Genomic DNA, 12419 nt, shown 5'->3' with positions numbered 1-12419 from the left:
GCTTCCCTAGTTTTTCTTCTATTAGTTTGAGTGTGTCTGGTTTGATGTGGAGGTCCTTGATCCACTTGGACTTAAGCTTTGTACAGGGTGATAAGCATGGATCGATCTGCATTCTTCTACATGTTGCCCTCCAGTGAACCAGCACCATTTGCTGAAAATGCTATCTTTTTTCCATTGGATGGTTTTGGCTCCTTTGTCAAAAATCAAGTGACCATAGGTGTGTGGGTTCATTTCTGGGTCTTCAATTCTATTCCATTGGTCTATCTGTCTGTCTCTGTACCAATACCATGCAGTTTTTATCACTATTGCTCTGTAATACTGCTTGAGTTCAGGGATAGTGATTCCCCCTGAAGTCCTCTTATTGTTGAGGATAGCTTTAGCTATCCTGGGTTTTTTGTTATTCCAGATGAATTTGCAAATTGTTCTGTCTAACTCTTTGAAGAATTGGATTGGTATTTTGATGGGGATTGCATTGAATCTGTAGATTGCTTTTGGTAAAATGGCCATTTTTACTATATTAATCCTGCCAATCCATGAGCATGGGAGATCTTTCCATCTTCTGAGGTCTTCTTCAATTTCTTTCCTCAGTGTCTTGAAGTTCTTATTGTACAGATCTTTTACTTGCTTGGTTAAAGTCACACCGAGGTACTTTATATTATTTGGGTCTATTATGAAGGGTGTCGTTTCCCTAATTTCTTTCTCGGCTTGTTTCTCTTTTGTATAGAGGAAGGCAACTGATTTATTTGAGTTAATTTTATACCCAGCCACTTTGCTGAAGTTGTTTATCAGCTTTAGTAGTTCTCTGGTGGAACTTTTGGGATCACTTAAATATACTATCATGTCGTCTGCAAATAGTGATATTTTGACCTCTTCTTTTCCGATCTGTATCCCCTTGATCTCCTTTTGTTGTCTGATTGCTCTGGCTAGAACTTCAAGAACTATATTGAATAAGTAGGGAGAGAGTGGGCAGCCTTGTCTAGTCCCTGATTTTAGTGGGATTGCTTCAAGTTTCTCTCCATTTAGTTTAATGTTAGCAACTGGTTTGCTGTATATGGCTTTTACTATGTTTAGGTATGGGCCTTGAATACCTATTCTTTCCAGGACTTTTATCATGAAGGGGTGTTGAATTTTGTCAAATGCTTTCTCAGCATCTAATGAAATGATCATGTGGTTCTGTTCTTTCAGTTTGTTTATATGATGGATCACGTTGATGGTTTTCCTTATATTAAACCATCCCTGCATGCCTGGGATGAAGCCTACTTGATCATGGTGGATGATTGTTTTGATGTGCTCTTGAATTCGGTTTGCCAGAATTTTATTGAGTATTTTTGCGTCGATATTCATAAGGGAAATTGGTCTGAAGTTCTCTTTCTTTGTTGGGTCTTTGTGTGGTTTAGGTATAAGAGTAATTGTGGCTTCATAGAAGGAATTCGGTAGGGCTCCATCTGTTTCAATTTTGTGGAATAGTTTGGATAATATTGGTATAAGGTCTTCTATGAAGGTTTGATAGAATTCTGCACTAAACCCGTCTGGACCTGGGCTCTTTTTGGTTGGGAGACCTTTAATGACTGCTTCTATTTCCTTAGGAGTTATGGGGTTGTTTAACTGGTTTATCTGTTCCTGATTTAACTTCGATACCTGGTATCTGTCTAGGAAATTGTCCATTTCCTGAAGATTTTCAAGTTTTGTTGAATATAGGTTTTTATAGTAAGATCTGATGATTTTTTGAATTTCCTCTCAATCTGTAGTTATGTCTCCCTTTTCATTTCTGATTTTGTTAATTTGGACGCACTCTCTGTGTCCTCTCGTTAGTCTGGCTAAGGGTTTATCTATCTTGTTGATTTTCTCAAAGAACCAACTTTTGGTTCTGTTGATTCTTTCTATGGTCCTTTTTGTTTCTACTTGGTTGATTTCAGCTCTGAGTTTGATTATTTCTTGCCTTCTACTCCTCCTGGGTGTATTTGCTTCTTTTTGTTCTAGAGCTTTTAGGTGTGCTGTCAAGCTGCTGACATATGCTCTTTCCTGTTTCTTTCTGCAGGCACTCAGCGCTATGAGTTTTCCTCTTAGCACAGCTTTCATTGTGTCCCATAAGTTTGGGTATGTTGTACCTTCATTTTCATTAAATTCTAAAAAGTTTTTAATTTCTTTCTTTATTTCTTCCTTGACCAGGTTATCATTGAGTAGAGCATTGTTCAATTTCCATGTATATGTGGGCATTCTTCCCTTATTGTTATTGAAGACCAGTTTTAGGCCGTGGTGGTCCGATAGCACGCATGGGATTATTTCTATCTTTCTGTACCTGTTGAGGCCCGTTTTTTGACCAATTATATGGTCAATTTTGGAGAAAGTACCATGAGGAGCTGAGAAGAAGGTATATCCTTTTGCTTTAGGATAGAATGTTCTATAAATATCCGTTAAGTCCATTTGGCTCATGACTTCTCTTAGTCTGTCTACATCTCTGTTTAATTTCTGTTTCCATGATCTGTCCATTGATGAGAGTGGGGTGTTGAAATCTCCCACTATTATTGTGTGAGGTGCAATGTGTGTTTTGAGCTTTAGTAAGGTTTCTTTTACATATGTAGGTGCCCTTTTATTTGGGGCATAGATATTTAGGATTGAGAGTTCATCTTGGTGGATTTTTCCTTTGATGAATATGAAGTGTCCTTCCTTATCTTTTTTGATGACTTTTAGTTGAAAATTGATTTTATTTGATATTAGAATGGCTACTCCAGCTTGCTTCTTCTGACCATTTGCTTGGAAAATTGTTTTCCAGCCTTTCACTCTGAGGTAATGTCTGTCTTTGTCTCTGAGGTGTGTTTCCTGTAGGCAGCAGAATGCAGGGTCCTCGTTGCGTATCCAGTTTGTTAATCTATGTCTTTTTATTGGGGAGTTGAGGCCATTGATATTGAGAGATATTAAGGAATAGTGATTATTGCTTCCCGTTATATTCATATTTGGAAGTGAGGTTATGTTTGTGTGCTTTCATTCTCTTTGTTTTGTTGCCAAGATGATTAGTTTCTTGCTTCTAGGGTATAGCTTGCCTCCTTATGTTGGGCTTTACCCTTTATTATCCTTTGTAGTGCTGGACTTGTAGAAAGATATTGTGTAAATTTGGTTTTGTCATGGAATATCTTGGTTTCTCCATCTATGTTAATTGAGAGTTTTGCAGGATACAGTAACCTGGGCTGGCATTTGTGTTCCCTTAGGGTCTGTATGACATCTGTCCAGGATCTTCTGGCCTTCATAGTTTCTGGCGAAAAGTCTGGTGTGATTCTGATAGGTCTGCCTTTATATGTTACTTGACCTTTTTCCCTTACTGCTTTTAATATTCTTTCTTTATTTTGTGCGTTTGGTGTTTTGACAATTATGTGACGGGAGGTGTTTCTTTTCTGGTCCAATCTATTTGGAGTTCTGTAGGCTTCTTGTATGCCTATGGGTATCTCTTTTTTTAGGTTAGGGAAGTTTTCTTCTATGATTTTGTTGAAGATATTTACTGGTCCTTTGAGCTGGGAGTCTTCACTCTCTTCTATACCTATTATCCTTAGGTTTGATCTTCTCATTGAGTCCTGGATTTCCTGTATGTTTTGGACCAGTAGCTTTTTCTGCTTTACATTATCTTTGACAGTTGAGTCAATGATTTCTATGGAATCTTCTGCTCCTGAGATTCTCTCTTCCATCTCTTGAATTCTGTTGGTGAAGCTTGTATCTACAGCTCCTTGTCTTTTCTTTTGATTTTCTATGTCCAGGGTTGTTTCCATGTGTTCTTTCTTGATTGCTTCTATTTCCATTTTTAATTCCTTCAACTGTTTGATTGTGTTTTCCTGGAATTCTTTCAGGGATTTTTGCGATTCCTCTCTGTAGGCTTCTACTTGTTCTCTAAGGGAGTTCTTTATGTCTTTCTTGAAGTCCTCCAGCATCATGATCAAATATGATTTTGAAACTAGGTCTTGCTTTTCTGGTGTGTTTGGATATTCCGTGTTTGCTTTGGTGGGAGAATTGGGCTCCGATGATGCCATGTAGTCTTGGTTTCTGTTGCTTGGGTTCCTGTGCTTGCCTCTCGCCATCAGATTATCTCTAGTGTTACTTTGTTCTGCTATTTCTGACAGTGGCTAGACTGTCCTATAACCTGTGTGTCAGGAGTGCTGTAGACCTGTTTTCCTGTTTTCTTTCAGCCAGTTATGGGGACAGAGTGTTCTGCTTTCGGGCGTGTAGTTTTTCCTCTCTACAGGTCTTCAGCTGTTCCTGTGGGCCTGTGTCTTGAGTTCACCAGGCAGGTTTCTTGCAGGGGAAAAGTTGGTCCTACCTGCAGTTCCAAGGCTCAAGTTTGCTCGTGGGGTACTGCCTAAGTCCTCTCCGCTGTGGCAGCAACCGGGAAGATCTGCGCCGCTCTTTCTAGGAGCCTCCGTGCACCAGGGTTCCAGATGGCGTTTGGTGTTTTCCTCTGGCACCTGGATGTGCACAGAGTGCAGTCTCTTCTGGTTTCCCAGGCGTGTCCGCCTCTCTGAAGGTTCAGCTCTCCCTCCCACGGGATTTGGGTGCAGAGAACTGTTTATCCGGTCTGTTTCCTTCAGGTTCCGGCAGTGTCTCAGGCGCAGGGGTCCTGCCGCTCCCGGGCCCTCCCCTACGGGAACCCAGAGGCCTTATACAGTTGCCTCTTGGGCCAGGGATGTGGGCAGGGGTGGGCAGTGTTGGTGGTCTCCTCCGCTCTGCAGCCTCAGGAGTGCCCACTTGATCAGGCGGTGAGGTCTCTCTCCCACGGGGTTTGGGAGCAGAGAGCTGCTGCGGTCCGGGATCCGCCGGTCCAGTGTCTATGTCTTATTTTCCAAGTCTCACTTCATTTTAATATTCTCATATTTCATAAAAATATTTTTGACAGGATTATGTGTAGCTTTTATCTGTTATTCCTGGCTCCCTGTTTTTCAGGGTCTGTCATTGGGATTTTGTTGGTGTATTTTCAGGTCTAACGGTTTCCTAATTCTTTGCAATCTGTGTCATTGAGTTGATGACCGTGCATATAGAGATAGCCACTTCTGGTTCCCATGGCTGCTGTGTGGCAGGACCAGGCCCTTATTACTAGTCTAGCTGGAGAGTCGAGTGCTACCACTGGTAATGACCGGAAGACTGGGCCCATTTTTACTTCATGTAATTAGGATGCTGACTTTAGTCTAATTTTAAGCAGAGCTACTGCCTGGGTTTTATTGTCAGAGCAAATTTGGTTGAATTTTGCCAGATAGAGTTACTGGTTGGCCACTACAATCACCTTTAAAATACACTGTAGAGTATATTTCCTCCTGATCATCATTTGAGACTTTCACTGGGGTCTGTGCTGGCTAGTCTTATGTCAGCTTGACAGAGCTAAGAGTTACCTGAAAGAAGGGAACCTCAATTGAGAAATATCTCCATAAGATCTGACTGTAAGGCATTTTCTTAATTAGTGATTGATGGGGGAGGGCCCAGTCCATTGTAGGCGGGGTTACCCCTGGGCTGGTGGTCCTGGGTTCTATAAGAAAACAGGCTGAGCAAGCCAAGAGGAGCAAAACAACAATCAGCATCTTTCCGTGGCCTCTGCATCAGCTCCTGATTCCGGTTCCTCCCCTGTTGGAGTTCCTGTCCTGTCTTCCTTCAGTAATGGACTAAGATGTATAAGTCTAAGCCAAATAAACCCTTTCCTTCCCAGCTTGCTTTTGGGCATGGTGTTTTATCAAAGCAGTAGAAACCCTAAGACAAGTTGGCACCACGATAGTGGGATATTTTTTGCTTGTTGTGAGGAAGATTGTGGGAGGAATTTGGAACTTTGGGCTAGAAAAGCCATTGAATGTTGAGAGCTCAATGGGCTGTTCTGTGGGAGTTTGGAAGATTGAGAGTTCAGAGCAAATGCAGATGATGGCGACCTGACTTGTGAAGTTTTAAAGGGAAGCAAAGACTCTACCAAGCCAGTTGTGTAAAGAATCTGTGGTGTCTAGTCACCTGGAGCTGAAGAGTTAAGAAGCTGTGATTAAGAAGAGACCAGAACCACTAAAGTAAGACCTTTGCTTTGCTGGGACAATGGGTTCTGGTCAACTGGGGCTGAAGCATCAGCTGTGATTTAGAGACCAGAATCACTGAGCTGAAATCTTCTAGGAAGTAGTTCCTGAGAATTAGCACTGTGTTCCAGAGGTGGCCAAAGTTGTACCTCATGCTGGCAGCTGAACTTGGTTGTGTAGGAGTCCTGCAGGTGGTACTGGTTTTGAAGATGTGAAGTGGTTAACAGAGAGCAGCAAGCTGAGGCTTGGAACCGTGTGGCCCTAAAGACAGCCCAGGAGAGGCTATGGTGAAAGTGTAGCTTAGTTGCAGCAGAAGATCCCAGCATTTTGTAGATGCCAGCACCGTGGGATGGCCACTAAGAACAGCAGCAGTGGAGTGGAGCCAGCTAAAGCCTAGAAAACAACCTGTGCATTCTGCTTAGACAGAGTTGAAGACGTGACCCGAGTTCTTGCAAGAGCCCTGAAGATTGTGAGTAGATCCCAGACATTGGCTACTGAGTTATTTACAATTGGGAGTTTAGTTTTGCTTCGATTTGGTTGTTACTGTGCCCTAGTTCTTCCTTGTTGTAATAAAGATTTTAATTTTTTATTTTACAGGAGTGGGCAGTTGAGAGAGTTTGAATTTTAAAACACATTGGATTTTAAAAGAGACTATTTTCAAGAGACTAAATTTTTCATTTGAATTTTTAAGGACTATGAGGCTTTTAAAATTTGGGATGTTTATATTTGAATGCTGATAATAATTTGTGGTCTTGGGAAAGAACGAGAAAGGAAAGGCTAGCTTAACAGTGACATGTTTTGGTGTCAGTTGAGAAGGGGCCAATTGTGTTGGTTAGTTTTATGTCAACTCAACCCAAGGGAGAATTATACCGAAGGATGGAGCCTGGAGAAGACACTTCCATCTCCATAAGGTCTGACTACAGGGCGTTTTCTCAATTAGTTATTGATGTGGAGAACCCAACCCCAACCTACTGTGGGTTGTGCCATCCCTGGGATGGGTTCTATATGAAAGCAGGCTAAGCAGGCCATGGGGAACAAAGCTTTAAGCAACATCCCTCCATGGTCTGTGCACTAGCCCCTGCCTCCAGGTTTCTGCTCTGCTTCAGATCCTGTCCTGACTTCCTTCCATGATGGACTACCGTGTGAAAGTGTAAGCCAAATAAACCTTTCCTCCCCAACTTGCTTTTGGTCTTGGTATTTCATTGCAGTAATAGAAATCCCGACTCACTCAGGATCTTCAGGATGGGACCCAGTGTTAGATGGACTTGCTGCTCAGTATGAATGGACCAGGTGCAGAGCTCAGTGGAAATTCATATCTGTGATTGGTTCCCTATCTTGGCAGGATCATGGAGTGTTTCTGAGGCTGAGCTTAGCATTGTCTAAACCCCAGCCTCTGCCAGGACTGGTCACTGCTCTCTGTTATGTTTGCTGTGGTAGTTCTTTTTCCTTGTGGGCTTAGTATGAGTTTAGCTTAGTATGAGGGTATGGCCTAGAGACTTAGGCATTAGGGATCTCTGTCAAATAGAACCTCCCATCACTTCTTGAGTAACCCACTTAATTTTGTACATGGGCTCTGCTGTTGGCTGGTACTTCTTGCTGGGTACCACTGCTAACAGGTGCGTAAAGCTTCCAGTGAGGTCCTGTGTTGGTCACTGTGACCTCTGCCCCCTCGCTTTGTTTCAGTGTGGTGTCAGGTCTAGCTGGTGTTACCCTTGATTTTCACCCTGTCTTGAGACTGGGCTTCTTGGTGTCTCATACCAGTAGTGAAACCACATGTCTGCCTCCAGTTGTATTTTTCTGTTAGGAACACCCTGAGTCTGGAGATTCTTCTGTGTCACTGTACTTAAGATAAATGGATGATAGAAAGTAATAGCATTTGTTTTTTCTTCTCCTGTAGTTTTCATTAGATGTTGTTTATGATGATTTTCAAGGACATTCCCAAACTCTGAGGCATTTACAAAGCTCTGACAGTCTTACAAAGGGATACTTGTTAGGGCGGTGTGTGTAATAAGTGGAGATGAGATGAGGAAGACTGGTGACTCCTACTGGACAAGACAGCTTGCTGACGTCTTATTTGTTTGTTGGTGGGTTGGTTTTTCAAGGCAGGGTTTCTCTGTGTAGCCCTGGCTGTCCTGGAATTCTCTCTGGCCTTGAACTCACCTGTCTCTGCCTCCCGAGTGCTGGGATCAAAGGTGTGCGCCACCATCATCCAGCTTGTTTTCCTTTGTTATTTCGTCCTCTGCAATCTTGTTTTGTGTTATTTATTACATGTATGGGTTTTGCTGTGGAGGTCAGAGGGTAGCCCTCCCATCCTATGGGTCCAGGAGATCAAACTCAGGCTTGGCAAAACTTTTGCCTGTGAGCCCGTGCAATCCTATTTATATAAATGATCAGAGATTATCTAGTTTGGACACCCTTTATTCTATCCTCTCTGGGATTTTTTTTTCACATCTAAAATTAACATTTTTATTAAAGCAAGTTAAAAATATTCATTGTAGAAAAGTTAATAGGGTGTTAGGAAAGTCAATATACCTTTTTAATATATATACCTTTTTAATTATATATACTATATATGTGTATATATATTTATATATATATTAGCAAGCTACTTCAGAGGTTCTCCTTTGTGTTTAGTTATTTTAAGGAAAGCAAACATGGAACATTAATGTGGAAGGACAGGAATCCCCTCTTCACCCTCTACTCTGTGACTGGACCTGCTCTGCAATACTTTATGGCAAACATTTAAAACACACTTGATTTTGACTAAAATGTAGTGAAGCAGTAGCTGGTAGAATCTCTCGCCTATGCATCGTTTTCACACGTAACAAGTGAGCACACTGAGCACGGTGTCAGATGTAATGGCAGTCAGTGCATGCATGTCTTTGCACCGTGCAGTCTTTGGCTTACTATTTTAAAAACTTGGTAACAGACAGAAATTTAAACAGATGAGATAAACACTTCAATCCTATATTGCTTGTCCATTATTAAAATTCTTTAATAGGAATTCTATACATATCTGACAAACTCTAGGCAAAGATATATATGTGCATATATACACGCAATAGTGTGTGCACACATCCACATACTTTGATTTTCTGCAACTTTGGATTTTCAAACAAGCGAGTTAAAAGTATAATATATCAGTCAGTGACTGAGAAGTTTCACCAGCTAGTAAGAAACACTGACTACAAAGAACTGTCATACACATATGTTAGGCTCACGAATTACCCAACCTAGATTGAAATAGCAAACTGACCTCCAAAGAAAACCTTTTTCCTTCTCTTGATATGCTCTTCTAATAGCAAAACATTTGTACAATATGCTTTCAAAATCAAAATTATTTAAGAAATCTCAGTAGCCTTCAAAAATACTTTATATAAAACCATTATATAAATACAGTTTTCTTATTGTTGAATTCCTCAGCTAGGATCTGTACTTTTGAAAAGCCCCTTTGGACCGTCGCACTTAGCACTTGAAGTTTCCTCTCTGACACAGCCCAGGTTTATTAGTTTTATAGGAACCACATCGCCCAGAATTCACTGTTATCTCTGAACTAAATAGAAGGGACCAACAATCATAAACTAGTGGATGAAACATTCAGAGTACGTCATACACGGACGGAAAAGGCAACGGATTCCCTTTTCATCACACAAGGGAAACTCAATGCCTTCCTGCTGTTAAAGTACCTGTCCAGAGAAAGCAGTCAGGGTGCCCACCTTTATTTTCAATTAAAAACTTAATATAGTAGACCGAATTATTATTTTTATTAATATGCACAGGAAATTACTGAAAGAGTGACTTCATGTCTTCTACTTAAGATGGCACTTGTAGGTAGCAAGGAGGCAGAGATGTCTATTCTGTATGCATCACACGTGTGCTTGAAAAGACTCTTCCACAGCAGTTTGATACTGGATTTCCTCATCTAGTTGAAGATTCACAGGAACTATCTGAAATCTGCGGTTACTATTACAGTGATCCAATAAACATTGTCTGGTAAATTTTGACTCTTGACATAAGGGACACTTAAAGGTGGGATGCCCAGAAGAACTTGCTTCCACTTGATACATTTCTGTGTTATCAGATCTGATGATTCACTCCTATTACTGCTCCTTACTGAATCTAGAGAAAGTGCAGAATGATAGACATATTCATCCCGATACTTCTTACAAGATTTGTAACGATGTCTCATGCGATAGAATTTAATCTTTTTGAACAGCATCTGCTGCTACCAATTAAGTTCCTCATATTTGCAAGGTCTAAGGCCAGTTCTGGGCATGCTTTCTCTTCTAGTCACACTGTGTGACATAGGGGACGGTGTATTCCACTCTGTCTCTTTCCAGTCAGGAAACATTTTCTACAGAAACCATGCTGACAGGCTGCTGTCTGCACTAGTGTTTTGAGCACCTCCTGATAGAGAAGTCAGGAGAAATCATCCTCTATGACCTCTGAAAGCTCCAAGGACATGGCAAGGGCTGGGAGGTGGCCCTGAGCCCAAAGCTGAATGCTTGGAGAGAGCCCTGAGTGGGGAGGAAATTGTGTCAGGAAGCAGCTTCCTCTCTGGGATTTCATTTTGATGGTGATTTTCAAAGAGTTGTCATCTTCCTTTCTTTGTTCAGAATATTTAGATCCTCCACTAAGGCTGCTTTTATTTGTTTAATGTGAGAAATTGCAAAGCTATACTTGAGTTTGCTTTTTTAAAAAATCCTTATGTGTTTCTCTTCTCCTATTATTAGATTCTGTTTTCTTAAAACACAATTTCTTACTAGTCTCTAAAATCTAAACTGTTAAAATGATAGTTTGTATTTGCTTCAATTGAATTTTTAGATATACTTTATAAGTATTTTAGACATTTGTGTGCATTTGATTTTCATAGTGATTTAAAGTATTTAAATAGTAAGTGTTATGATTTTAGGGGTTTTGAACTGAGTTTTGTCATTATCCATAGATAGCAGTATTAAATTTGCATTTTACTTTGTAGTTTTCAAACTTCCTCTAGCAATTACCTAGCTATTTAGTGATGCACCAGTCAGGGAATGAAGAGGAAAGGCCCTTTCTCTAATTCTTTATGTTCTATAACTGAGGGTGTTAGAGATTAGTAGGAAAAGGGAATATAATCTCTATTTGGTATTGTGCTCTAATTTTTTATGTGCATGAAGGCTTCATAGGGAAGGAGTGAAGCCTGTCCAAGCTGTTAGGTGTGGGGGTCTCATAGTTGTTCTTAACAAAGACCTAAAGGGTGGAGACATGATAAGACAAAGGGAACGCTGCTGTGCTGTGCTGTGGTGTGCTGTGGTGTGCTGTGGTGTGCTGTGGTGTGCTGTGGTGTGCTGTGGTGTGCTGTGCTGTGCTGTGCTGTGCTGTGCTGTGCTGTGCTGTGCTGTGCTGTGTTGTCTTGTGCTGTGCTGTGTTGTCTTGTGCTGTGCTGTGCTGTGCTGTGCCGTGCCGTGCCGTGCCGTGCCGTGCCGTGCCGTGCCGTGCCGTGTCGTGTCGTGCCGTGTCGTGTCGTGTCGTGTCGTGTCGTGCTGTGCTGTGCTGTGCTGTGCTGTGTTGTTGTTTGGCAGCAGTTTGTAAGGAGCATCTCCAGAGAAGCTAATGAAAGAGCAGTGTTATTTCAATGAGGTGGGTTTATTTAAACAGCTCAGTGCTGCCCTCTGTCTGTAGTGATTCTTGTGACTGATAGAGGAGAGAGCAAAGAAACATGTTTCCAAAGGGACATCTGTGCCTTGTTTGTATAGAGGTAGAAGACAAAAGGTCTATTTATGTTCGTTGCTTCTCCGGCCTTCAGCTGAGACTAATTTAAAAGCTAAAGCAGCAGTATGGCTTCCGGTAACATTCTGATTGCCTGTCCAGAACTCAAAACCATAGCTACGATTTACAGTTCTGCACCCATAGCAACCTCTAGCATCTCCTGTCTCCTCTCAGTAAGTCAGACTTCTGGTTTACAGTGCCTTGTGGACTTGGCTTATATTGAGAAGATATGTGTTTTGGTTGTAGGTGAAAGTATACTAGTTTGTAAGAACTCTGAGAAATCCAAGGGCATTGCTCTGCTTCAAGGTTCGCTGGAGCCTGTGCACAGCTGTCTGCAAAGCCAGGGAGAAGTCACTTCTACCATGATACGAGCTATTCTGGAGGTAGGAGTTCAGGAAATCATACTTTACTCTTTTATACACATCAAAAATTATGTCAAAAATATGAGGTGAGTTTTCTTTAAGAACAAGATGGTTATGTTTTATAGCCTTCTCAATTGTGAGTCTGTTTCTTACATATATTTAAACATACATACATACATACATACATACATACATACATACATAGTTCTTCAGGCTCTGCTATTGAGCTCTGTTAAATAAGTTAATAAATACATTCTAATACATAGACACATACATGTACACACAC

The 12419-nt window shown here is 41.2% G+C and overlaps 1 protein-coding gene and 1 pseudogene across 6 annotated transcripts in view; one reads left to right on the top strand and one right to left on the bottom strand.

Moving 5' to 3' along the window:
- Positions 1-12419, top strand: part of Polq (DNA polymerase theta) — a 102081-nt gene that overhangs the window by 41675 nt on the left and 47987 nt on the right. For all 6 annotated transcript variants that reach the window (XR_005491001.2, XM_063270379.1, XM_039088124.2 and 3 more), the window contains 1 exon segment: positions 12018-12154. Coding sequence is in view for 5 of the 6 variants with exons in the window: in XM_063270379.1 (XP_063126449.1) it covers positions 12018-12154 (137 nt within the window). In the remaining variant the exon portion in view is untranslated.
- Rnf138-ps4 (ring finger protein 138, pseudogene 4) lies at positions 9890-10487 on the bottom strand (annotated as a pseudogene).

The sequence above is a fragment of the Rattus norvegicus genome, chromosome 11 (genome assembly GCF_036323735.1).
Source record: "Rattus norvegicus strain BN/NHsdMcwi chromosome 11, GRCr8, whole genome shotgun sequence".
NCBI classification, from domain to species: domain Eukaryota; kingdom Metazoa; phylum Chordata; class Mammalia; order Rodentia; family Muridae; genus Rattus; species Rattus norvegicus.
This window is presented reverse-complemented; position numbering and strand designations above follow the sequence as displayed.